General features: G+C 40.9%; 1 protein-coding gene across 1 annotated transcript in view; it reads right to left on the bottom strand.

Moving 5' to 3' along the window:
- Window positions 1–26,352, bottom strand: part of SLC30A9 (solute carrier family 30 member 9) — a 72,864-nt gene extending 46,512 nt beyond the window's left edge. The window contains exons 1-6 of the mRNA XM_004608007.3: window positions 26,102–26,352; window positions 15,025–15,189; window positions 8,583–8,645; window positions 5,846–5,945; window positions 3,701–3,793; window positions 2,455–2,537 (exon numbers count right to left, since the gene is read on the bottom strand). Of these exons, the coding sequence (XP_004608064.1) occupies window positions 2,455–2,537; window positions 3,701–3,793; window positions 5,846–5,945; window positions 8,583–8,645; window positions 15,025–15,189; window positions 26,102–26,207 (610 nt within the window). The 5' untranslated portion in view covers window positions 26,208–26,352. The remainder of the gene's footprint in view (window positions 1–2,454; window positions 2,538–3,700; window positions 3,794–5,845; window positions 5,946–8,582; window positions 8,646–15,024; window positions 15,190–26,101) is intronic.
- Window positions 26,353–27,288: the final 936 nt, after the last annotated feature.

Raw genomic sequence — 27,288 nt, 5'->3', positions numbered from 1 at the left:
GTTACGTGGGTGGGGAGGACCACTAGGGACACACCAGCAAAGCTGGAGATGAATCCAGGGCCTCACATATGCTCACCTGTTCTCTATCACCCGAGCTATCTCACCAGGCCCTGTCAGTGCCATCTCAGATGATCACAACTGTCCTCTTTAAGGTTGTGTTCAATACGCCCACTAGCTACCATCACAAACACCAGATTATAGAGGCAAAGGGTGCAGTTCAAGAGGCAGAACACATATTTGCATATGCGAAGACCTAGATTCCATTCCCAAAACAGCAAATGTCCTGCCCCCACCCCCACCCCACACACACTCCACGCCAGAGGTAGCCCCATTCTGATCCCAGCACCCCAGCGTGTGGGGGAAAAAAAAGTATACAGAATATGAGAAATCTGGGTTTGGTAAGATAGCACAGCAGGTAAGTGCTGGACCTGCACACACCAACTAGGGTTTGATCCTTGGCACCACAACTGGTCCCCACAAGCCTACCAGGAGTAACCGCTGAGCAAAGGACCAGGAAGAAGTCCTGAGCAACAATGGGTGTGGCTAAAATTAACTAATTAACTAAAATGGGGAATCAGGAGATAGTATGGAAGGTATGCGCTAACCCAAGTTTAATCCCCAACACTACATGAACACTACACAAAACATAATAGGCAGCTGTGTCTCTGGGGGTCCCCGGCACTCTGGGGTGGCCATGGTGATCCTCGAACTGCATCCTTGGGCCCTACTACTGAACTGCCAGCCCAGCTGGCAGAGTATTGCTGCGTGTGGCCCCAGGCCACCTGAGCACCACTTGGGAAGATCCTCCCCACCCCACCACAATCTAAAGCAGGATCTCAAAGGGATACACCATGTTCACAGCAGCACAATTCATAAGTGCCAAGAAGTGGAAGTAACCAAAACATTCATGAACAGATGAATGGAAAAACACTGTTAAATACAAACAATGGAATTACTAACCTAAAAAAGGGAAGACAGTGCTGATGGATGAACATGAAGCTAAATGAAATAAGAAAAACTAATAGGGGAGCTGAATACAGGGGTTAAGGTGCTTAGCTGCCTGCTCCCCGCCCTGGTTTGATTCCTAGCACCACATATGCCTGGTCCTCAAGCACCTCTAAGCAGCGATCCCTAGCAGAGTCGAGAAAAGCCCCTGAGCCCTGCTAGGCGTACCCCCAACCAGTACAGCCAAAGGAAGATAAATATTTATATGTGAGATAGCACACATAGGTACAGAAATTCAAGTTCATAGGAACAAATAAGAATGGAGGTTGTTACCAGTGGCTGGAGGTGCTGGGAGGGATGTTAAGGAATTGTTATTTATGGATGTAGTTTCAATTCTGCTGTACCAAAAAAAAAAGGTTCTGGAGATGCGTTTCATGACAATGTGAATATAGCTAATGCTTCTGAGTGTCTTGTGCATTCTCATCTCCCCCAAAGTGCTCATGTAAAAGGTATCCTCCTGGTAATCAGCAAAGAAACATTTCTGTCCCCAAAGATAGAGGTCAAGGTGGAGAGAATTTTGTACAAACACACCTTATCAAAGTTACTCTCGGGACGGGGGAGAGGGGTGTGGCTCAATGGTAGAGCACATGCCTGGTGCGTGCAAAACCCTGCGTTTGATCAGTGGTACCACACATCCCGCAGCCCTGCTGGTGCCCCTGAGCACTGCCAGGTTTGAGCACCCAGGGTAAGGCCTGCACTACCAAGACAAGCATCTCCAGGAGTGAACCCCAGCACTGCTCAGTGTGGCCTCCATAAAAAAAAATTTTTTAAAAGAACAATTATCTCCTTTGACTTCTCACCTCTTTTAGTTACTTTTCCATAATTGCCTCTCTTTGTTCAATCAAGATTAAAAAAAAATTCTGTAGGGCTCCATTTCCTTATAAAGGCTAACAGGTCACATAAAAGTTTCTATCCAAAAATCTGTATTTTTCTCCTGTTAATATATTTTATGGAGATTCAATCCCGAAACCTAGTCAGAGATCCTAAAAGGACAAAGCTAGTATTTTCCCAACTGCAAATTTCATCTGTTAATGCTCATCTTTAAAAAGTCATACAAGAAAACAAAATAATAATTCTGGGCCAGAGAGATAATTCAAATATTAAGGTGCCTGCTGAGGATGTGGCTGCAGCCACAACCCTGACTCAAATCTCCGCCCTGGGTATGGTCCCCCAAGAACCGCCAGGCACAGAGCCAGGTGTGGTCCCTGAGCATGGAGCCAGATGAGGCCCATGTGCATTGCCAGATAAGCTCCCCACCTCAAAAAAAAAAATTTTTTTTTAATTCCTACAGAAGAATTGAATCCCAAAATAGAAACTTGTTAGAACCAACAGAGCCCAAACCAAAAGACATGGAACCAGAAGAGAATACTCAGTTATCACAGGTGCAGACCCACAGGTGCAGCCGACATGCTGCATCTCACATGCTCAGCTTCAGCTTATTATACTCACTTTCTCGGTATTCTATTTCTGCTTCCTTACGCAATTTTCTCTCTCTGGCAAGAGCTTCAAGACTTCCCCACACTTCCAAAGATCTATGCACATAAACACAAGGCCAATCTTAACCATTTTACTGAATCATATTTAAATCTAGATGTAATACATATAGGAGAATCTTACAAAGCATAGATCCATTAGGAAAATGATGATAATGAAGCTGTGGCATGCACACATAATGGAATACTATGCAGCCACGAGAAATGGTAAAATTATGAGGTATGCTGCAACCTAAATGTTACTGGAGGATCTTACAGTAAGTGAAGTAAATCAGAAGGACAGAACTACAGGATGTTCTCACTACTCTGTGGTTTATCAAAGAACCTGTCTAAGAAAAGTATCAAAGGTGGGCAAAACATTGGCTCCAGATAACAAAAACAACACCACCAATGAAGGAGAGAAAATGAGGAGTGGGCAATAAGAAGCCTGGAAATAAGAAAGGGGCAAGGACCAGGGGCCTTGGGGGTCCCTGTGGTATAGCAGTAAGGCATCTGTGTATCACTAAACCAAACAAACTAGAAACAAACAAACTGAAAATTTGGGACCCAAACTAAAATCATTAAACTCAAAAATTTATCTGTTAAGGGGCCGGAGCGATAGTACAGCGGGTAGGGCGTTTGCCTTGCACACGGCCAACCTGGGTTCAATCCCCGGCATCCCATATGGTCCCCAACCATTACCAGGAGTAACTCCTGAATGTAGAGCCAGAAGTAACCCCTGAGCATCGCTGAGTGTGACACCAAAAAAAGCAAAAATAAATGAATAAATAAATAAATATATCTGTTAAGGTGCCAGGAGAGGAGATGGGAAGAATCTGAGGTCACTGGCAGAGGGATGGGGTCATGGGGTGATGAGATTAGATCTGGGAACACTTTATAGCTGAAACCCTATTGTACACAATTTTGCAAATCCTGGTGCTTAAAATAAAAATTATAAAGGGAAAAGAAAACTATAAGGTATTTAAAGAACTTTTCAAAACTAAATTCATAACATAAGCTCAATAGCAAATGTCTTACAAATTATAGCTATTTTAACTATAACATAGCAGTCACTTTAAGTAATTAACTTTGCAGATATAATATTCTGCTTTTAAAATGTTATTTTAAAAAGCTTTCAATATATCTGCAGTGTATTTTTATTAATCCCAATTTCAGCTTGTACTTAAAAACAAACAAAACAAAAAACCCAACTGTGTTCTTACTTTGCCTCCACATCTGATCTCAAAAACACAGTGAAAGACTCGGTATCTTCATGGGGACTTCGTCGTCTGATTTTTCGAAGCTGTTCTAGATCACTGAAGAAAGAAATTTGTTGGAGCATTCAGATAAACTTCATATAGTTTATGTACTTAAGAAGAATGCTAAAGTCAGATAAGAATATTACATTGTTTCTCATTTTAGACTACAGAAATATATAGTTTTTAAAGATCACTAGAAAGACTGTATTTGACACCAAAACTGGCCTAAAACAAGGTCAAAAAAATATTTATGGGGCTGAAGCGATAGCACAGCGGGTAGGGTGTTTGCCTTGCACGTGGCTGACCCAGGTTCAATTCCCAGCATCCCATATGGTCCCCCAAGCACTGCCAGGAGTAATTCCCTGAGTGCATGAGCCAGAAGTAACCCCTGTGTATTGCCAGGTGTGACCCAAAAAACAAACAAACAAAAAAAAATCATAAAGCTCAATCTACAAGTGATTAACATAATATGCAGAGATTCAATCCCTGATCGGTGGATGTCATTCATACTCTATGTGCAATGCAATGTATAAAGAGGAGGGGAGGCTGATGGACAGAACATAAAGTATCAGTCCTCAATTAAAAAATTTGAAATTAGGGGTCGGAGCAATAGTACAGTGGGTAGAGCGTTTGCCTTGCACCAATGGCCCACCCAGGTTTGATCCCACCTGGTCCCCCGAGCGCCCCCATGGGTATTCATGAGTGCAAAGCCGGGAGTAACCCTTAAGCCTCGCTGGGTCTGACTCAAAACGCAAAAAAAAAAGCCAAAACCCCTGTGCATCGCCAGGTGTGACCCAAAAAGCAAAAAATAAATAAATAAACAAACCTATACTGCTTCACTAGGGAAAAAAAAACCCAAAGATAAAAATAGAGTATTGTGAAATTATGTTACTAAACTATTTTCCTTTTTCTTAAATTCTAAAAGGTTTAGATATAAACTTTCATCAAATAAATAGCTAAACAGTATTTATTTGAACACTGGTCTTCACAAGAAAATTCTGAAAAGGCACAGAAAAGTCAAGAACAGGTACCAAAAAATATGTACTTGTGTATAATCTGTCACAAACTCACTGAACAAGGTGGGTCACTGACATCTTTTACTGTGTCCCGGGACTATTATCTAGAGACAGCAAAATCTAAGTTATTTAATTCAAAGATCCTTTCTAAAAGCTGAAACTAAAGACTCATCCGAGAAAAATAACACAAGAATCAATAACAATGCTATATTGTTTTAATAGTTATTTAAATTACAAAATTGATTATAGAAATTCTTATTTCCATATATTTTTCATACTAAACCACAGAATGCATGACTACAGAGGAGGACAAAAAGGCTGACTTCTGATCACTCTGAAAAGTCAAGTAATTTTCCACACAAATATTGATTCCCTAGTAACACAAAAAGGAAAACCTTTAATATATAAAATACATAATAAAAATATATAATTGATCACAAGAATTTATAACAAAATATAACAGAAAGTAAAATAATGTATACTTAACAGAAACAACAGACTATGCACATAAAGACAAATAAATGTATTCAACTCTGCTAATTACAATTAAAAATCAAAGTCTAATCTGAAAATATTACTAATAATTCTGCTACATGTAACATAGCAAACAAACTCCTGTATAATACAGATTCTTGAAGACTTTGTTTTATTAATTTAAAGATCCTAATAATAAAATAAATTTGAAGATCCAGAAAAGTTAAAATTGTTCAAGTTGCAGCAAAATTCAGTTTCATAAGCTAACAATTTTGACATTCATCTCACTGAATAAAAATATTTTCTCAGGGGCCAGAGCAATAGCACAGTGGGTAGGGCATTTGCCTTGACGCGGCCGACCCAGGTTCGATCCCCAGCATCCCATATGGTCCCCCAAGCACCGCCAGGAGTAATTCCTGAGTGCAAAGCCAGGAGTAACCTCTGAGCATCGCTGGGTGTGACCCAAAAAGCAAAAAATAAATAAATAAATAAATAAATTTTCTCAGGCTAAGAAAGAGGCATGGAAAAGTTTTTACATGAATAACAGTATGTAACATACTAAGAAATAAGTGGTTGTTTAGACAAATCAAATGACCACGCTATAAAATAAAGTGCATACCTGGATTTAAGGCAGAACTCATTCATTGCTCTCACTCCAGTGATGAAATTATTCTTAGTGTACTTTGGTCCATATTCCCTCTTCTTAAGGACTGCTTTGACTAAAATTAAAAATATAAAAGAAGGGGCTGGAGAGATAGCACAGCGGGTAGGGCGTTTGCCTTGCACGCGGCCGACCCGGGTTCAAATCCCAGCATCCCATATGGTCCCCTGAGCATGGCCAGGGGTGATTCCTGAGTGCAGAGCCAGGAGTAACCCCTGTGCATTGCCAGGTGTGACCCAAAAAGCAAAAAAAAAAAAAACATGGTATGAGGGAAACATGAGCACAAAAATGTATAAATCTGTAACTGTACCCTCATGGTGATTGACTAATTAAAAAATAAATAAATTTAAAAAAAAAATAAAAAAAATAAAAATATAAAAGAATACATAAAGAAGATAGCTGAAATTGCTAGAGTGCAGGCTTTATATGAGAAAGCCCTGGGTTTGATCCCCAGCACCGACGGTCCCCCAGCACAGCTGGGAAAGGACCCCCCAATACCGGCAGGTCAGGTCCAAAATCAGTAAATAAAACCAAACAGGTATTATATACAATGAACATCACATTGAAGGATAAATATATTCTGAGGGTTGCAAACTCCACACGTTACTGACATTTCTTTTTCCTCATGCTGCATTGGGGGGAAAAAAGCTCTCTGTGCAGAAAAGGATGAAATTATGTTTGTAGCCATTTAACTTTTGATTCCACATTCCGTATGTTAACTGACATCAAAATGCCTGATGGACACCTTGCTTGTATGGTTATTACTGGTCTGTCTAAACTGTTCAAATACAATTTAAATTGCTTACATAAGGGGTAAGAGATAGCTCAAAGGGTCAGAGTACAAGCACTGCATGCTGAAGCCCCGTGAGCACCAAGCTGGGAGTAGCCTATGAGTACCACCATATGTGGCCCCGAAACCAAAATAATTAAAAATTAAAAACAAATAAATGTCGGTCCAGGCGATAGTACAGCAGGTGTGGTGCTTGCCTGCTTGCATGTGGCCAACCTTGGTTCAATCCCCAGAGCCTCAATCGTTACCTGAGTGCTCCAGGAGTGATCCCTGAGCACAGAGCCAGGAAGGAGGCCGGAGTACTGCTGTCCAGCAGCAGAGCACCTGCCCTGTACTGTGTGAGGCCCTAGGTTCAATGTCCAGGACTACCAAAATAAATAAAAAGATGTTTTTGCTTTTTCTGGTTTTGTTTAGTACTTTGAAAAAGAAAACAATTATTGAATCACTGTAAGACAGACCCTTGCAAAGCTGTTCGTGATTAAGTTTCAGTCATACGAATCATACCGCATCCAACACCCATCCCTGCACCAGTGTACATTCCCAGCACCAGTGTCCCCACCTCCCATTACGCCCCCCACCAGCCTGCCTCAATGGCAGGCGCTGTTCTATTCCCTCCCTCCTCCCCTCTCCCTCCCCCCTCCCCTCCCCCTCCCCCTTCCCCCACCTCTTCTTCCCTCTTGCTCTCCTTTTAGGCAATGTGGTTTGCAATACAGATACTGAAAGGTTATCAGGTATATCCCTTTGCCTACTTGTAATGCCCAGTTCTTGTCCAGTGTGATCATTTCTAGCTATTGTCAGACTGGTCCCTTCTCCATCTTACCTACTCTGCCCCACGTGCACTGTGGTTGAAGTTTAGTACTTTAAAGCAGCAAGAAATCCTTGCTGGCCTGTCCTAACCCAGAAAGATGATGGCGACTGCAATCACAATTACTCTCCATTGAGGCTGGATACTATATATCACCTTCAAATCTATACTAAAAAGATCTGTTGTTAACTTTAAAAGAAAGAGTGCTCAGAGAAGTCAAGTAAATTTCCATGGCCATGCGGTAAATGGGTGCTAAAACACAGATGGAATTTTGCCCACCCCGAAAGCCACAGACTTCAACATTCCTAATTGCAGGCACATGGAGCGGCTCACAGTCCTGACCCCGGGGAACTCGCTACTTTGGAGGGGGAACCCATCTGGCTACATAAAGACCTGCAAATGGGAATTCATACCCCTCCGCTGCTCCTAGGAAACAGTAAGACAATAATGCCCAATGTCTGCCTGAATTTTAATATTCAGAATAGCTGTAGCTGCAGCTGGAAGATGATGTTTTTTTCCCTTTTCTTATCACATTCCTTTTCTAAAACTGATAAAGCAATCAATGGTTTATGTCATCTATCATTATTTTGGGCGTAAAAGAAATAATTACTATGAAATTTGTGATTAAACTTCAAAGTAAAATTCAGACAAAAGGGGCTGGAGTGATAGCACAGCGGGTAGGGCGTTTGCCTTGCAAGCGGCCGACCCGGGTTCGATTCCCAGCATCCAGTAGAGTTCCCTGAGCACCGCCAGGAATAACCCCTGAGTACACAGCCTGGAGTAACCCCTGTGCATCACCGGGTGTGACCCAAAAAGAAAAAAAAAAATTCAGACTTAACTCTTAAACTATATAAACATGTAGTGTGTCTACTGCTGATTATTTAATGCTGATGACTGAACCCAGGGCATCATCATACATGCAAGGCATGTGCTCTACCACTGATTCATATCTATCCTGGTCCCTTAGTATTTAAATAAAAGTAAATGTGAGCTATACTCTAAGAATAATACAATCATAAAGAGTGCTATATAAACTAATTAATATATACATGTATAATTCAAAAGACATTATTACAAAATATAAAATAAAGTATACTTACCTCTTACTTGGAGAGGGTCCTGCTTCAAAAGTGGAGCTTTGAGCTTGTCACCTATATTTTCTGCTACAAAGGAATTTTTAAAATGTTAACATTAAGGTCTTACTTTCATACGAATCTATAAAATTACTATCAGCTAACAATCTAGCAACGTATAAAAGATAGTATATTCATTTCCTGCCAGTGAGAATAGCATATACACAAAAACTGAAAACTGCCAGTATTGGTAGAAATATGGTAAAAAAGAAACTCTCGTTCACTGTTTATATGGGAATGTTATCTGGTTCAACCTCAATGAAAAATAGTAATGAAACTGTTTTGTTATCAAAAAGTAAGAAGAGAGTTTCGATATGAACCAAATGATACCACTTCTTGGTACCTACCCCCAAAATACAAAAACATAAAATATATATATGCGTACTTAGGTTCACTGCAGCACTAATTACAATAGTCAGGACACGAAAACCCAAATGTCTAATGACAGAGCAATGGATAAAGAATTGTGGTATATACAAGGGAGTATTACACAGCTTTAAGAAAAGATGAATTCAGTTTCCTGCAATTTGAACAATTTGAAAGGAACTGGAAGGCATCATGTTAAGTGAAATAAGATAAAGGAGTGGGGAGGAGCATAGCATAATGGGTAGGGCATTTGCCTTGCACGCAGCCGACCTGGGTTCGATTCCCAGCATTCCATATGGTCCCCTGAGCACCACCAGGAGTAATTCCTGAGTGTAGAGCCAGGAGTAAATCCCCGTGCATTGCTAAGTGTGACTCAAAAAGAAAAGAAAGAAAGAAAGAAAGAAAGAAAGAAAGAAAGAAAGAAAGAAAGAAAGAAAGAAAGAAAGAAAGAAAGAAAGAAAGAAAGAAAGAAAGAGAGAGAGAGAGAGAGAGAGAAAGGAAGGAAGGAAGGAAGGAAGGAAGGAAGGAAGGAAGGAAGGAAGGAAGGAAGGAAGGAAGGAAGGAAGGAAGGAAGGAAGGAAAGAAGGAAGGAAGAAGTTAGAGGAATGGGAACAATACCAGATGACCCTAACTCATCAGTGGCACACAGAAAAACAAAACAATAGATAGAATCAAATAATCACAAGCCCCTGGGCTAAGATTACAAAACTGAGAATCCCAAGCAAGGAGCTGGAGGGGGAACGAAAGAGGTAAACTCAAAGTGAAGAGGACTGCGGGCAAGCTGCTGTGGGAGACGTTTAATCACTTACTAACCAAAACCATCAAAGTTACCACTACCCGAGGCTGGAGGGACAGGAGAGGAAGTAGGGTGCTTGTTTTGCACGCAGTTAACCCAGGTTTAGTCCCTGGCATCCCACATGGTCACCTAAACGCCATCAGGAGTAATTCCTGAGTAAGAGCAAGGAGTAACTCCTGAGCATCACGAGGTATGACTCAAGATCTAAATTGGGAAGGGGGCCGAGCGGCAGTGGGTGGGGTGGGGGGTTTATGTTACCTAAACTAAATGTTTTTTTAAATTAAGATAGGTTTATCATAGATCAAGTTAGCTCTATCCTATGAATACATGAATAGTAAAACAGAAAGGCTACTAACTTCCCTCATTAACAACTTAAAGCTATAAAAATCATTTCAGAAGTCAAAGAAGTAGAATTTCATAAAATCTAATTACTCATGTGACTTTCAAACACTTTTAAAAAAATTAAAACAAAAAAACAAAAGAAATTTCCCTAAAGAGTAAAACAAATACATAACAAATACTGCATTCATGGTGAAACATAAGAGGATTCCTCTGAACTAAGGGAAAAACAAGCGCACACAGTGTTGATTTCTCCGCTTAAAAGGATTATATACTATACAGTGAAAAAAGGAGGCTCATTAAATGATTATTGAAAAAACAGTACTCTCCAAAAAATAAAAAGTAAAAAAGAAAAGTAAATAAATAGAAACTGAAGGCTATCTTACAACACAACCAGTTCCAGGTAAATCAATGACTCAAATGTCAAGGTGTTTACATGCCTCACAGATGACAATACAGAATTTTTATGTTGCCTCCTTCCTTCTCTTCTTCCTTTCTTCCTTCCTTCTTCACATGCCAGGGATCAAACCCAGAGCTTCCCACATATAAGGCAAGTGCTCTGTGGCTGAGTTATATCCCCACGCCAAGAAAAACATTTCTTAAATCAGATGTAAACAACATAAGGAAAAATGGATAAATTCTGCCTAATTAATTTTTGGAACATATTTTCACCAAAAGACCCTATTAAAGTAAAGGGGAAAAGTGAAATTTTATCAAATAGAATCAACAAAGTATCAATAAAATTTAATGTTTCCAGATTAGTAAGAAAAACAACACACTAGAAAAACAAGGAAGAAAACACTTCCTTAAAAGAAGAAATGTAAATAGCCAATAAACATAATAACTGTCTCATTATGAACAAGATCCAAATGAAACCAGAGGACATCATTTTATTTTACAATGATCCGATTTGAAGAAATGAAAATATTATCTTGGGAAACAAGTTGGCATTATCTAACATAGCTGAATACAAGCATAATTTATGACCGAGTAATCTACTTCCAGAGCAGCACTTGGTTTATAGAAATTTGTACAAGGACACAATAAGAGATATATGAATGTTCAGAGCAGCAATATGATCTGTTGTTTCAACTAGAAAAATCAAATACCCTTAAGAGATAAATATCCCGTTATATTTAGACAACACTTCATGCAGCAATGAATAATAATAAACTTAATAATGGTCTCTTTCAGTCCTTACTGTATGCTAGCAATATTCTTGAGTACTTTACATGAATTGATTATTTTAAATCATAACAGCCATTAAAGATACACACCACAATTATCTCCATGAAACTTAATGAACTAGACACATTTACCATTATTATAAATCTTAGCAACAAAATTTAATGAAAAGAGTATATCACAAAAGAAAAGAGACAATATGCTACCATAATAAAGCATAAGCTAAAGAGAGTTATACAAATGTCTAAATATAATTGTCTTCCCCCCTTAATTAAGAGACCGAAAAAATAAAATTCAGGATAGTCACATATATGAGTTTTTTAATATTTGAGGCTGGGAGACAGCTCAAAGGGCTGTCTTGCATAACCAGGGCGCCGAGTTTGATCCCTGGCATCGCATGTCCTCATTCCAGGGAAGGCCCCGGCCATCCCCAGGCCCAAAGGGACGAGGAGCAGTGCCTCACGGGGTCTATGCTCACAGGACCATCAGGCCACACCATACTAAAAGTTGCAAAAACAGTTCTATTCAATTAAAAACTAGTTTTTAACAATAGAAATTAAATAATCAAATGATTATTATGATTTTTTTTGGTCTAGACAGAGCAAGCAAAAGCCAAAGCATCTTTAGAGACACTATGTATCAATTTCTTAAAGTTTTCTGCAGAATAAAGGAAAAGCAGTGCAGTGAAGTAATTGGCTTTTAATATTCACCCAATGTCTGAACAACTAAAATCTTGTCCTGAGTTTCAGAGACAGCCCTTCTCTCCACAGTGATCAAAGCCATTCAACCAAATCAAACAAAATGAGCAGCTCCAAGAATGATATTTCTGGATAATTTTCTTACTAAAAACCATCTAGGTGTTACTAATTATACAATGTTAAGAATCATAGAAAAGAGATACTCATAATTGACTCAAGCTCAGATATAAATACTCATTTTACATAGCACCATCTGAATCAAACTCTCAGGGTTTACCTGGATTAGAATCTTTATGATTCCAGTAAGTCGCCAGATATTCTATCCATGACTACCTCAAAACACTTCCTTTAAAGCTCACGCCCTGGCTGCTTGCCACACATCTGCTGTCATTAACAAAATTAAAACTAATTTTACGAAAATTTAAAACATCTGAATGCTCCTTAAAAACTTAAGGATTCTTTAGTAATTCTCTGCCTCTTAATGAGCTATTCCTGACTTGATCGTGTGATCTGAATTATTCAAAAGTTGATCTCAAACCCTTAAATGCACAAATTAGCTTTCAATCAAGAAATTACTTGCTGTCTAACTGATGGCTAACAAGGTCTAATATGGCCAAGCAAATGCTGTAAAACGGAGGCAAAGTGAAATTTTTTAAATAATATATTTCTAGTACAAAAAAATAAGCTAACATCTTTATTCTGGCCAGCAGAAAGAAAAACTACTTGATTTTAACTTCAAGCATTTCTGTATGAGAACCACCATTAAATGTGTTTGCCTGTCTGAGTCTATGTTCACCACAGAAAAAGCATTACCAGGTATTTTCACTCTTAACTGCATTCCGTTATTATCTGTTTCTTCTCCCATTCTATGATCTGATAAAATGTTCATCTCTGGAACTTAGGGACTTAGTAGCTCTCCATTCCTTCACCCTCTAATATCAAACTTTCAGCATGTAAAGTAGTTCTCCATCACTATATGGAAAAGAAAAAGCAATGGCTCAAACTGCACAGGAAGGCCAAAGTGAGGACGGGGTACAGGCAAAAGAATGAAAACTTCAGAAAACATATTTCTCAAGGAATCTGTCCCATTGTCCCAGGAAAAACAGCCATTGAAAGGAAACACTATCGTGAGAAGTTTTATTCTTCTGGGGCTGAAGCAATAGCACAGCAGGTAGGAGGTTTGCCTTGCATGCCGCCTATGCGGATTTGATTCCCAGCATCCCATATCCCATATGGTTCCCTGGGCACTGCCAGGGGTAATTCCAGAGTGCAAGGCCAGGAGTAACCCCTGTGCAACCCAAAAAGCAAAAAAAAAAAAAAGTTTTGATTCTTCAGATACACTCTTGTAATATTCTATCTGCCTGGATTTTCATTGGCCTTAAAGCTGCTGCACCTCAGCCACCTCCCCCTTACTCATGAGAATTATTAAACAGGAAACATACGATATAAAGGTTTAGCACACTGACCCGGGCACTGCCATCTGTGTTGATTAAACCACAGTCAAGGAGAGCAACAGGCCACAGAGATGCCTCTAGACCCCACATCAAGCTGTCTCACCCAGGACACTCAGATAGGGGTGGGTGAATTCCCCCAGCTACCCCAACAGGCCTCACAAATCTCTCGGAAGAGAGCAACACGAGAGCAACACACTGCAGAGATGCCTCCGGACCCCAAAGTCACATCGAGTTTTTTTAAAAATAAATTTACCGGTGAAGGGATGGGTTCTCAAACATTGTATGAGGGAAACATGAGCACGAAAATGTATAAATCTGTAACTGTACCCTCACGGTGATTCACTAATTAAAAAATAAATATTTTTTTTAAAAAATTAAAAATAAAAAATAAAAATAAAAATAAATTTAATTAACCTCAGCTGTATCACTGTATTTAAAATTTTTGAATTCCTGGAGTGCACGGCTGCATAACATCTCATACTCCAAACTACTGACATACCAAGGCAAGGGCTAATGGCTCCAGAGTGAAATACAACAATCTTCACACACTTTCCTCTAAGGAAACTTTTTTGGATTATTTTTAGTGGATTATTCATAACAAACAATACAAAATAAATTACTTAGGTTCTGCTTTGGGGGTTGGGGTGGACATTCAAATATGGTGGTGGAAAGGTATTGGAATATTAAGTGCAATAAATTATTGTGAACAACTTTATAAAAACAAAATTACATACAATATTAAATTAAATTAAAAACCCTCCCCCCCCAAAAAAAATTTTAATAAAACCACATTCAAGTAGTTTGAGCCACCAGTGGTACACACCAACACCAACACATTAAAAAAATATATGGCTTGAAAAAAATAACAAAATGCATACAAATGATGGGATTAAACTAAAAATGAAATAAGCAGGCCAGAGCGACAATACAGCAGGCAGGTCATTTGAGCATGGCCAACCCAGGTTCAATCCCCAGCATCCTATACGGTCCACTGAGCACCCCAGGAGTAATTCCTAAGTGGAGAGCCAAAAGTATCCAACATTATGGCTAACAAGGTCATAGCCTAAGTAAATATTCAGATCCCTGAACAACACAGAGTGTGGTCTATAAGATAAATAACATTAAGAATGAAAACATATCACATACTTATTCAGCATATAAAGAGAGAATCAACAACTTTATGCTAAAATATGTTTAATTTAGACTATGTGGGCAAGTTCCTAGGGAGGGAAAGACAACCAAAAATGAGTGAAAAATCCACTGTCATCCTGTTATTCATCGATTTGCTCAAGAGGGCACCAGTAACATCTCCTTTATGAGACTTGTTACTGTTTTGGGCATATCAAATACGCCACGGGTAGCTTGCCAGGCTCTGCTGTGGAGAGAAAAATAAATAGGAAAAAAAAAGTTTTCATTAAATCAACTGTTGAAATAGCTTGACACAAGAAAACACTAGTCCAGAGTTTCATAGGTAAGTTTCATCAAACTTACACTCTAGAAACAAATGATTTTATGCCAAGGATTCAGGGAGAAACAAAGGAGAAAAGTAAGTTAAAAAGATTTATACGTACCTGCATTATCAAGGGACTGTTCTTTTCCCTCTTTGTGACTCTGTGACCCCTGTCCTTTCTGATCATTTGTAGAGTACAACTTGACTTGACTCTGGGCATGGATGTATGGGTGACTGAAGGGAACTATACTGGAAAAGTTTCCAAATGTCACTAAATTCCGCCATTCTAAAGCAAAACAAAAGGCAAAAAATGCACAATAAGGATCTTATACTCAATAAAACACAACTACTATGAGTAAAGTGCAATTTTATAGTGAATTAACAGATAAAATAACAACAAGATAGCAGTACAATTGTCATACTGCTAGAAATCCAAATGCATCATATCAAGTCTCTCAGCTCTCAACACAGGAAGTGTTTAATGGCCCCAAGGTAAACACAAGAATGTGTTTTCTCTAATTCGTAAACTTATTTATGTGAAAGCTTTAACATATATATATGAAAAATAAAATATGGGGGCTGGAGTGGTAATACAACAGGGTGCCTGCCTCACATAACCTACCCCAGTTTGACTCCCAGCATTCCATTTGGCCCCCCAATGTAAAGGTTTAATATTGGTATTTAGTAGGGTATTTCATACTTATTCCTTAAGGTATAAGACTGAATCCTGCCAGGATTGATTGATTCCTGAGTACAGAGCCACGAGTAAGCCCTGAGCAGCAAAGGTGTCCCAAAAGCAAAAAGACAAACATCAAGTGAAATAGCTATATTTAGTGATTCTACTTTGCCTGCTACTTATATTAAAACACTTGACATACTGTAATGTACCTACAGAGTAGAAAACAGAGGGCAAAGGTAAGGAAAACTTTCTGCTCAAAATTACCCATGTCACTATGGATGCAAGCAAAAAGTCCTCGCATTTTCTGCCTGTCTGACTGTGACAGCCCAGATTAAATGGCGGAATACAGGAGAAGAAAAACAAAGAGCAAAAAAGAAACTACCCATGTCCCCTTATGCTAGCTGGAGACTTATTCCTCTTTCAGTTTACAATAATAAGTGATTATATTAATCAGTCATTTATACAGTCACTGATTTTTTAATCAGATAATTAGATCAACATTTGGTGTAATTTCTCAATATATGGGAATTTCATTTGAGGGAAAAATAGAAAACTAATTATGAAGCACTTCAGCTGCTGCCTCTGGGCTGAGTGTGGGTGTTGGAAAACTGAAATGCAAAAAATATATATAGTTCAGAGACGACAGAAGAGATAGAAAAGTCTGTCTCTAGTCTCATGAGCCTTTTGTCTCTATTTTAAGTATGAGTTTTTAGAACTGTAAAGCCTTGTCTGAATATAATTTGTATTTTCCTAACTGGAAGTTAATAGCTCAGCGGGCCAGAGCACACACTTCACATATGAGAGGCCCAGGTTAGATCCCTGGAACCTATGGCTGCCTGAGCATGGCTGCAGTGAACCACCCCCCCACCAAGCACCAAGGCAGGTGTGATCCTAAAAATTTAAAAATTAATAAAACTTTGGGGCCGGAGCGATAGCACAGCGGGAAGGGCGTTTGCCTTGCACGCGGCCGACCCGTGTTCGATCCCTGGCATCCCATATGGTCCCCCAGGCACTGCCAGGAGTAATTCCTGAGTGCAAAGCCAGGAGTAACCCCTGAGCATCGCTGGGTGTGACCCAAAAAGAAAAAAAAAATTAATAAAACTTTAGGTGAAATAATAAAAATTATATCACTAAGAGCTACTAAATTTTTCTAAGAGTTTAGGGGTAAGTATTTTAAAAATTGAAACTTTGGGGGCCAGAGAGATTGCACAGCGATCCTGTGCAATCTCTCTGTTTTCCATGCAGCTGACCTGGATTTGATCCCCGCCACCCGACAGGATCCCCTGAACCCACCAGAAATGATCCCTGAGTATAGAGCCAGGACTAAGCCCTGAGCATGGCAAAGTGTGGCCCAAAAACTGAATAAGTAAACCTTGGAACTTTTCTAGGCCAGGGATGCAGCTTAGCAGTAGAGGACTTTCCTTGAATGTGTGAGCCCCAAGATTGCTCTCTGGTGGCATAAATTTAAAAAAAAAAAAAAGAAGCTTTTTTTAAAAGCCCACAAACTTTTCTAAATGACTGACATGAAAATACTGTTTGTATTAATACAGAAATATAAATTAATGTATGTATACATATATATGTATACAGATAGATGTCTGTGTCTTTTTAAATAAAGGACATTTTGACATGTCACAGAATGCATCAGGAAACATTAACCACAGGTACTGGGAACAGTGAATATAATCTGAAGGAAGTGCAGGAAGCAACACAGCCAAGTACTTGGCAATTAATTGTTGAAGGTCCAGCATGCTTTTGGTTACTTGCCTCAATTTTTTTTGTTTTTGTTTTTGGGTCACACCTGGCAATGCTCTCAGAAATTACTCATGGCTGTGCTCAGGGAACCATATGGGATGCTGGGAATCGAACCCAGGTCAGCCATGTGCAAGGCAAACACCCTACCTGCTGTGCTATCACTCTAGCCCCATTGCCTTGATTTCTTAATGCTAAGTAGAGCAAATACAAGTTTATATTTCAACACACTAAAATGTGTAGCCTATTAATAAAACTAATGAAGCACAGCTAATGTTGTATTCTGCAAAGAACCCTACTCTGCAGGAAAGCAACTTTACCAGGGCATTGGGGTTCTGACATGTCAGCCCTAGACAGATAGTTCTCTGATTATTACCTATATGGACACTATGCTCCTAACATCCTTTTTCACCCACTGATGGAACAGCTGCACAGTGGGAAGATGTCTGAACTTTCGTGGAGCTGCCCTTCTCCAACAATTACCAACTCAAGGCCAAATCTTCGTCTCTACCTGCAGCAGTATCCCCTAACTTCCACAGCAATTTTTTATATAATACTTTCTCTCTCTACCCAATTTTGTCTCTACTTTTCACCAATACAGTTCTTAGTTCTTACAGTATTTACTTCAATAATGCTCCATATAAACTATTTTTCCGTGTTTTGTTTTCTGGGTGACACACCTAGTGGTTTGGGGAGGCTATTCTTAGCTCTCTGCTCAAGAGTGACCCCTGGTGTGCTTGGGGAACCAGATTCGAGGCCAGAGATTGAATGAGGATCAGCCACGTGCAAGCCAAGCACCTTACCTCCTATCTTACTTATGCCTGCAATCTATATTAATTTAATGCAAATCTCATATAGAAGAATTTTATTCATTATTAAATTATGTGACTGATTATGTCTTTTTTTTTTTTTTTGCTTTTGGGATCACACCTGGCGATGCACAGGGGTTATTCCTGGTTCTGCACTCAGGAATTACTCCTGGCGGTGCTCAGGGGACCATATGGCATGCTGGGAATCAAACCCGGGTCGCCTGCGTGCAAGGCAAATGCCCTACCCGCTGTGCTATTGCTCCAGCCCCCTGCTTATGTCTCTTGTAAGCTACAGACGTCTTTTTATTTAGTGCAATTTTCATACTGAAAAAACCAAGGCATTTTTCCTAGATTTTTGTCCTGGCAGTTTTCCAGAATATTGCTAAGTAGATTCACATGGCTTTATCTTGTTTTATAGTTTCTATCATTTAAACTTAGAACATTTTGTTCTAAATTATGATGTTGATTTTTGTTGTTGTTGATGCTCTGGAGCCATACCTGGCGGTGCATAGGGGTCACTCTCAGCAGTACCCAAGGGACCACGAGTTGCTGAGGATTTGATAGGCCTCCAGTACCTAAAGCAACTGCTCCAGCCCACTGACCTATCAGCCTGCCCCTCATACTTCATTAGGACAAAGCTAGGTGTTAAACATGGATGAGTCCTTTCATTCAGACTCGCATATAATTGTCTTTTTATTTGTGACAGTATTTGTTGGTCAATGCCTGAAATCATTCATTCTTCAGGTGGTAATTTTATCACATATTTATTAGATCCAGAGACTATATAAAACAAAAGCACGTGGCTGACCTCTTATAGTCTAGCCCACTGATGTGCCTATAGCAGCACACGTGTTTGGTTTTAACATACTTGCTTATATTCTGATATACATTCTTCGTCCCTCTCGGAGAGCCTAGCAAGCTCCCTGCGGCGTATACAATATGCCAAATGTAGTAACAATAACAGGTCTCATTCTCTTGACCCTGAAAGAGCCTCCAATCATTGGGAAAGATGAATAAGGAGAGGCTACAAAAATTTCAGGGTTGGGAAGAATAGAGATGTTACTGGTGCCTGCTCAAGCAAATCGATGAACAATGTGGTGACAGTGATAGTGATACAGTGATTTATTAGTTTGAATACTTCAATAAAAAAAATCTCTAATTTATTTGGCAATCCAGCAGTATACTTCATCTATTTTATACTTCATATATTCCTACCAGTTACTCAAAATAGTAAGTTTATAACCTTCCATAAATGAAGCAATATATAACTTTATAATTTCATCAATTTGAATGCTATTTGATGTTCAATCCATTTTAGTTACCCTGAAAATCCTCAAACTGTCTCAGTTTTGGCCAGTAGGGGTCTCTTCAAATTTACTCCTGCCTTTTGACACTATCCTAGCAATTTTTGATAGTGTCCTTATTAGCTGGGTTTAAAAGTTCTTAATTTTTAACTGCAGAATTTCAGGTATTAGCAACCTTACAAGTACACATCTCACATTAATACAAGGCCAAAAATTACACAAAATCTGAAAACATTACTGCCATTAACATCTTATATTCTAAAAATAGACATGAGACACTTGATTCTACCTTTAAAAAAATAAAGCAGTAGGAACAAAAATTTGCTGAATGAATTACCAAATTCTAAGAGGCAGATAGTTACATATACATATAAAGCTCATGATCTGAAATAAGGTAAAAGAACTATTGTCTAAATGTGTATATTTGTTTGTATCTGCATTGGATTGTTAGAATAACTGAACTAGAGAATCTTGTGAGTTGAAATAATTGTGTTACCTAAAAACAGGTTCAAAGAGTAATGGTATAGTTTGAAACATGAATTTCTAGAGTTAAAAAAATTGGTTGCAAAACTTATCCTACCAATGTTTTGTTTGATCTGAGACTTTTTGGTAACTAAAATTTCAAGAGCTACTTAGCAAAGAGTTATAGTGAATTAATCTCAGATGTCAGCCTCATACTCTGAAACCTTAGCATTGCACCTTGGTAAAAAGTTTGAGATAAGAATGGAGAATTTCATGGAAAATGTGGGAACTTTTACTGACTATCAGTCTGGCCAGTATGTGAAAATGCATGCTATTATTCTGACCTTATTTCATGTAAAGCCTTGTCACCAGGTATCCACCTACTCCTGACCTTCAGAGAACTTTGTACACAAATGTAATATCCTTACTGTTTCATGGTAATCTATGAGTATTTTAATCCTAAGACTGAAGCAATAGCACAGGGGATAAGGCGTTTGCCTTGCACGTGGCCGACCTGGATTTGATTCTTCCCTCTCAGAGAGCCCACAAGCTACCGAGAGTATCCCGCCTACACAGCAGGACCTGGCAAGCTACCCGTGGCGTATTCGGTATGCCAAAAACAGTAACAAGTCTCACAAAGGAGACGTTACTGGTGTCCGCTCAAGCAAATCAATGAACAACGGGACGACAGTGATATATATATATATATATATATATATATATATATATATATCATAACATCATTACTCTTCATGGTGACTTCTAGATTGAGCTTCCCTGGGAAGAAAGGTTAGTCTTTAATGTGGCACTCACTAGTCCACGGCCCCACCAAGTGGAGCTCACAGCTGCGTGCGGAAGGGCTGTAGCTTCCTAGGCTGCTGAGCTACTGGGACTTATCACAGGCTCACAGTAGTCACCGTCTCTGCTTTTATTTTATCCTCATTTCCTCTGTAGCTCAGGGTCACTGCCACTAGCTACCACCTGCCACCCTCAGCTTAATCGGGTTTGTTATCTACCAGTGACAAACATCACCAAATTCAAATCTACCATCTTCGCCTCTTGGAGGAAATTCAGACATTTTTATCAGAATAACAAGCCAGAAACTCCTTTTCACCCATGCAAACTGACAATTCAGTCAACTATGTAGGTTTTGCGTCAAGAACAGAAAGATTCCTTGAGGTTACAGTGCATTATTTCATATTTCAGGATCAGAGTTCAACATTTAATGTAAGACTTGCAGGGGTCAGTTTTTGAAAACAACTACTAAGGTAGTTTCAGATTTGTCAATATAATTTTTATTTCAATTTAATTTTTGTCATCAAAAAGCAGTGACAAATACTTTATATAGAGATTTATATATATGTAATATATATATACATTATATATATATACAATATACAGGGATTGATTCAGGATCAGCCATACGCAAGACAAGCACCCCTTTAATTTGGGGGGATGGAAAAATAGTGCAGCAGGCAGGTCATCTTCCTTGCACGCAGCTGACTCAGAGTGGATCTCTGGTACCCTATAAGGTCACTGGAGTCCGTCAAGGGGTGATCCTTAGGTGCAGAGCAAGGAGTAACCCCTAAGCACCGCTTGGTGTGCTCCCCTCCCCTACAAAGAAAAAAAAAAACCACTGACAAGAAATACTCAATAAATATTATACTTAGTGCGTGCATTTTAAAGACACACAATGGGGAAGGGAGGTGGTTCAAAAAGTTAGAGCACATGCTTTCTATGAGGACCTGGCATCTAGTGGCCTAAGCATGGCTGAGAGCAAGCCCCAGTAATAGGACAGGAGCAACAAAGGTGGCCTCACAAAAAAAACTCCAAAGAAGCCTTGTAGTAATACAGAAAAACAGTGTCCTAATACTGCAGGGGAAAAGAAGGAGGTCAACTACAATATGATTTCACATATTTAACATATTAAAATGTGAGTGGTGAAATATTTGGATTGTGAGTAATTTTTACTGTATACCTGATGCTTTTCTGTATTAAAAAAAAAGCCCAGAATTTCAAAACCTAAAATTAATCCACAGCTAAGTGATTTTTAATATTACCATAATGATTATGTTTACTTTTATGCTTTCAGTTAAGCAGACATAAAGGAAAACTCCTTTTTATAACTAATCTCTAAAGCAAGTGTGACTTAGACACCTCCATGATTTTTCTCCAAAATATATTGACTAAGCAAGAGGAAATCCTTTTTAAGTGTATAAAATAGGAGACACTGAAAAGTTTCTGTACTGCTTTCCGCACACATTTCTACTGCCTTAACTTTTTTTAATCTTCACACAGAAAAAGTAAAAACAGGAATAGTATCTAATATATTTCGGATTTACGTGGTGCCCAATATGGTCCTGAATGTTTCACAATTTATAATGTGACAGAATGCAAACTCCACTCACAAATCACATCAGAGAGCTTCCTCTCTCCCTCTCGGCTAACAACCCCGGCCCACCCAGCGGCTCTGCTTGGCTCGCTCTCACCCCTACTCTACTGCCACGAGGCCCAGCCCAATTCATTTTCCACTTTTAAAGCCTTTTTAAAGAAAAAGGGAAAAGAAGTCCTCTGGTCTTCAGGAATCATCACCTCTCACCCTCCCGCAGCTACTGCCGGCTGATTTCTGCTTCTGCGGACTGATCTCTAGGGTTCTGATCTCTAGAGTTCCTCTTGATCCCAGATATTCACCTTTCCTCGGAAAAGCCGGAGTGCTGGGCCAGTATGTTTCATGGAACGCTGGCCCTCCATTAATCTTTCCATTAGCGCACTTAGATGCATTTTCTCATTCGGCACTACATACCACCAGATACCATTTCTGGCACTTCTGTACTGAATGGTCCTCTCACAGAAACCCTAGGAGACATGAGGAACTTCCCACTACTAAGCTGATATTTTTTACCGTTAATTCTATCATATATTAAAAATTCTATCTCTGCAGAGGGTCCTGGAGCTCAGTAGCAAAGCATATGCCTTGTGCCTGAAGCCTTGGGTTTAACCCCCAGCACCTCCAAAACAACACATATTATATAAACAATATATATCCTATCAACATTAACATAACTATACTGTTAGCTGACCAGTGCTGACTTCTCTAACTGTCACTGTTCCTACCAGTTCAAGGGAAAGAGTGTCAAGGAATATGGTGATACAGGCAGAGTAGAGCCAAAGCTGAGGTTTTATTTCTTATTATTCGAAAACATTAGCAGTCACTCTACTGAAATGTACCTAGTCAAAGATGAGCTGGCAGTAGGAAATGTAACACTGTTCTTTGAAGATTTAGTACAAACATAAATGATCAAACTTTATAGTAATATATTTAAATATTTTGAATATACTGGAAAAATTAATTTCAGTTGCTTTTACCTTTTTAAGTTTTCAGACAACTCAAAACTATAACACCTAGCAGTGATGCTCTAGAATATTGCTTTCACCTAAATAATTTTTATTACTCTGACAGACATCACTCATTTTTATTGAACAAAGCAACTGCTTCCCTCAAAGTTTCCCCTCCTTAATTTTTATAAGCTTGTCAAAGAAATTCTAGAAGCACAAGCTAATTTTATCTCTTGAGAAAGCTTTTTTTTTTTCTTTTTGGGTCACACCCGGCAATGCACAGGGGTTACTCCTGGCTTTGCACTCAGGAATTACTCCTGGCGGTGCTCAGGGGACCATATGGGATACTGGGATTTGAACCCGGGTTGGCCGGGTGCAAGGCAAACGCCCTACCCGCTATGCTATCACTCCAGCCCCAAGAAGCCTATTTTTTAATTTTCCCAAAAAGTTTTTCAACTGTTCTTTTCTTCCTACAGCATACCCAAATAGTACGCGGTTTCTAAACAATTTCTAAATTTTACCATAAATTTTGACCTTTTAAAAATCATTTCAGTGTCACGGGGACTAAATTTTCACAGACATAGTTATTTTTAAAACTTAATGAGTGTCTGAAGTGTGATAACACATCTTAAATTTTCCGTGGCGATAAGCATTCCAAAGAACTTTGCAAAGTTATACTGACCAGTGGAACAGGTAACTATTCTAAGTTCAGGAATGGGACAGAAACACCATTTTCGACAAGGAAGTGACAGAGAATAGGGATTTACAAGTTAAAGTATTGCAACTCCTTTCAACAAAACCTCAACGGGCAATTTAAACAAAATTTAGCCACCTTCATAAAACCTAATTTAAATGTACAACATTGAAATTTCATGGTCACTTGAAGTTACCATGCTAGGAAATTTACTTGGGTGATTTTGGAAGACGGCAGAACTGAAAAAGACTCATTGCTGTTCAAGGTATACTGTGAACGAGGGAGTGGAATGGTCAACAGGTTTCATTTTTCTATTTTGACTGAAAAGTGCTGGGAATAGTGCTGTCAGCTGGAATTTTAAATTCTGCCCTCTGAAATTAATCTTAAAATTTTGCCCACCTGATAGCTTAAGCACCAGCTTTCACATGCACTGCAAATAAGCTACGAATTAACTTATCGCACCGCACAGGAAATGCCTACAATTTATTGCATTCGTATAAATTCGAAGGGCGGCAACTCCCAACAACCCCTTGGAGGTCCCAACTGGCGTGAAAAGTCTTTCTCAGCGAGTGTTCGGGGAAACGTCTCTGCAGAGGCTCCTCGCAAAACTCAGCCGGAACCGTGGACCAGGCGTCCAGATGCACCGCCACGCCAAGGCGAGACTGATGGGAACTTGGTAAAAGCCCACTATTATTTTGGAAACCAGCGGATGATGCCAACTGGAAAGGATTATTGATGACGAAGAGGGGCAAACGCCTCTGTCAACAGCCTTTTTTTCTCTAGGTCAAGGCAGACACTTTCCACCCTCCCCTTCCCCATCCCCACCCCGTAGTGTTCAAGGGAACTGAAGTTTTTCCCGCCCCAAACTGGACTGACCAGTAACTGTAGGAAGGTTGGACCTGCATCCCGCATCCTTTAAAATGATCGATAAATGCTGAGTAACACACACACACACACACACACACACACACACACACACACACACACACACACACACACACACCGCAAAGGGGCTCGATTAAGAACTGTGGGCAATTTTTGGCAGGTTTGAGTGATGGTGAGACTGGTATCAAAATATCAAATGTAACCAAAGGAGAGAGAGAAAATGGGAGAAATTGTCTGCCACACAGGCAGGGGAAGGGTTGGAACGGGGTTGTGAGGGGAAATACTGGGGATTTTGGTGGTGGAAAATATGCACTGGTGAAGGGATGGGTGTTTGATGATTGTATGACAAGCTCAAACATGAAAGCTTTGTAACTGTATCACGGTGAATCAAAAAAAGGGGTTGGGGGAAATAATAAAATAAAATTAACATTCTGAATAAAAAAGAAAAAGTAAAAAAAAAAAAGAGTTCAAAAGTTAAAAAAAAAAAAAGAACTGTGGGCAAGGGGCTAGACAGAGCGCTTGCCTTGCACACAAACAGCCCAGGTTTGGGGTTCCATCCTCAGCATCCCATAGGGCCCCCCAAACCCCACCAGGAGCGATCCCTGAGTGCAGAGCCAGAAGTCTAACCCCTGAGCTTCTGAAGGGTGCGCGAGCGCGTTACACACACACACACACACACACACCAAAAAAAAAAAAAAATTCTGTGCGACAAAACTGGAAGTCAGCGATGTTCCTTCCTTCCTGGGGGATGCAGCACGACCAGGTCCGAGCACTGAGCACTGAGCACCAGGCTTGTCTCTGCACCCTAAGTGGCCTCCGGACTCCCGATAAAGCGTGCCCGTTAAACTGGATGTATGCTCCTTGATGTGGTCCCGCGAGCCGCTGAGGGCACTTTCAGGGCATGACTGCACGAAATCGTGGTTAAGTCCTTAAAATTTTACTACCTCGTAACTAAGGATCGAGAAGAAACCGTCCGGGGGGGCCAGGGAAGACGAGACCGCGCGCGCGGCGCGTTTTTCCTGTGGCACAAAGGGATGGTCTTCGGGGCAGGGACCCCCCGCCAAGTCAGCCCGGGGAACTGGGTGAGCCCCAAGCCCCGGGAGGCCCGGGCACAGGGCGCCGCGGGCCAGGCGGGAGGGCACGGGCAGGGAGGCCTCGGGGAAAGGTCCTGGGCGTGGTGGGCCCAGGCGAGCCCAGGGTCCGAGCCCACGCGCGGCCCGGCGCCGTCCCCCCGGCCCGGCTCCCGCGGCCAGCAGCGGCCGGCGCGGGACACTCACCCTGGAGGTGGCTGGAGGCCGCCGCCCCGCCGCGCACTCGGAGCCGGCACAGCGGGGACCAGCTACATCGGTGGGCCGCGGCGGCGGCGGCCAAGCCCGGTAACATCCTGGCGGGGTGAAGATCCCCCCTCGGACACCGCCTCCTGCCTCAGCGCCGCAGCCGGCACCGATGGACTCCATAGACCGGTCACCTGCCGAGAGCGAAGCCGGCGCCGCCACCGGCGGCCTAGGAACCCGGAAGTGCTAACTGCGTTTACGCCGCCGGCCGGCCGGGGCGGCGGAAGTGACGTCAAGGCGGGCCAGCCAATCGCGAGGCCTCGTCGCTGCTCTGGGCTGCCGGTGGCTGCTGGAAGCTGTCGGCCGGCTCATCCCGCTGGACTTGGACGGCAACGCGCTGTTTCATCTTACGAAAAGCCTGGGGAAGTGAGCGCTTTGCGGGCGTCCTCCCCTCTTCCTTTGTTCTGAGCTCGGCACGGGGGGCCCCTGTACTGGAAGTGGAAAGTGGGGGAAGCATGCCCACTCGGCGGGGTCCTCTCCGCGGAGCCAGGGGGGCGCAAGCAGAGGAAAACCCGCTCTCGGTGCTCTGTGAGCCTTTTTGCCCCGGTACGTTGTCTCCAAATGATGTTCGGTAACACCATTGTGTAGCCAGTTCCATGAAGGCGAGTCGGAATCAGTTACTTGCCTGTCTAACTTTTAAACCCCCAATTCTCCCCCGTAATAAGAGTGATTGATCAGCGACTCAGATCTGTTCCAGTTTTGGGTCTGGGTAACGGGAGGTGTGCAGATATCGGCAGGGTAGACGGTCTGGTCCCGGACCCGCAAGGTCTTTCCGGCGGCGTTAAGCTTTATATCTGTGTCTGCACATGCTCAGCTGAAACCCAGCTCTAACGTCTACCCACCCGCCCACCTACCTTAGCATAAACCTGTTTATTCTCCACCTCGACGCTAGAAAACACTATCACTATGTGAAGTTATCTGGGTTGTGTTGTGGTTTTTTTTTTAATGTGTTAAAGGAAAGACAAAACAAAACAGGTCTCTTAGGGAATATGACTTTGTTTATGGGGGCTACACCTGGCCTTGGGCTAGCAGCTACCCCAGCTCTGTCCTGGTGAGTCACTCTCAGCAGCACTGGTGGGATCACACACTGGTGGGACTCAAACCCCAGTACCCCGTATGCCTGCCTGTAC

The sequence above is a fragment of the Sorex araneus genome, chromosome 5 (assembly GCF_027595985.1).
Source record: "Sorex araneus isolate mSorAra2 chromosome 5, mSorAra2.pri, whole genome shotgun sequence".
In the NCBI taxonomy this organism is placed as follows: domain Eukaryota; kingdom Metazoa; phylum Chordata; class Mammalia; order Eulipotyphla; family Soricidae; genus Sorex; species Sorex araneus.
The sequence above is the reverse complement of the archived record's forward strand: the minus strand, read 5'-3'. Positions and strand labels throughout refer to the sequence as shown.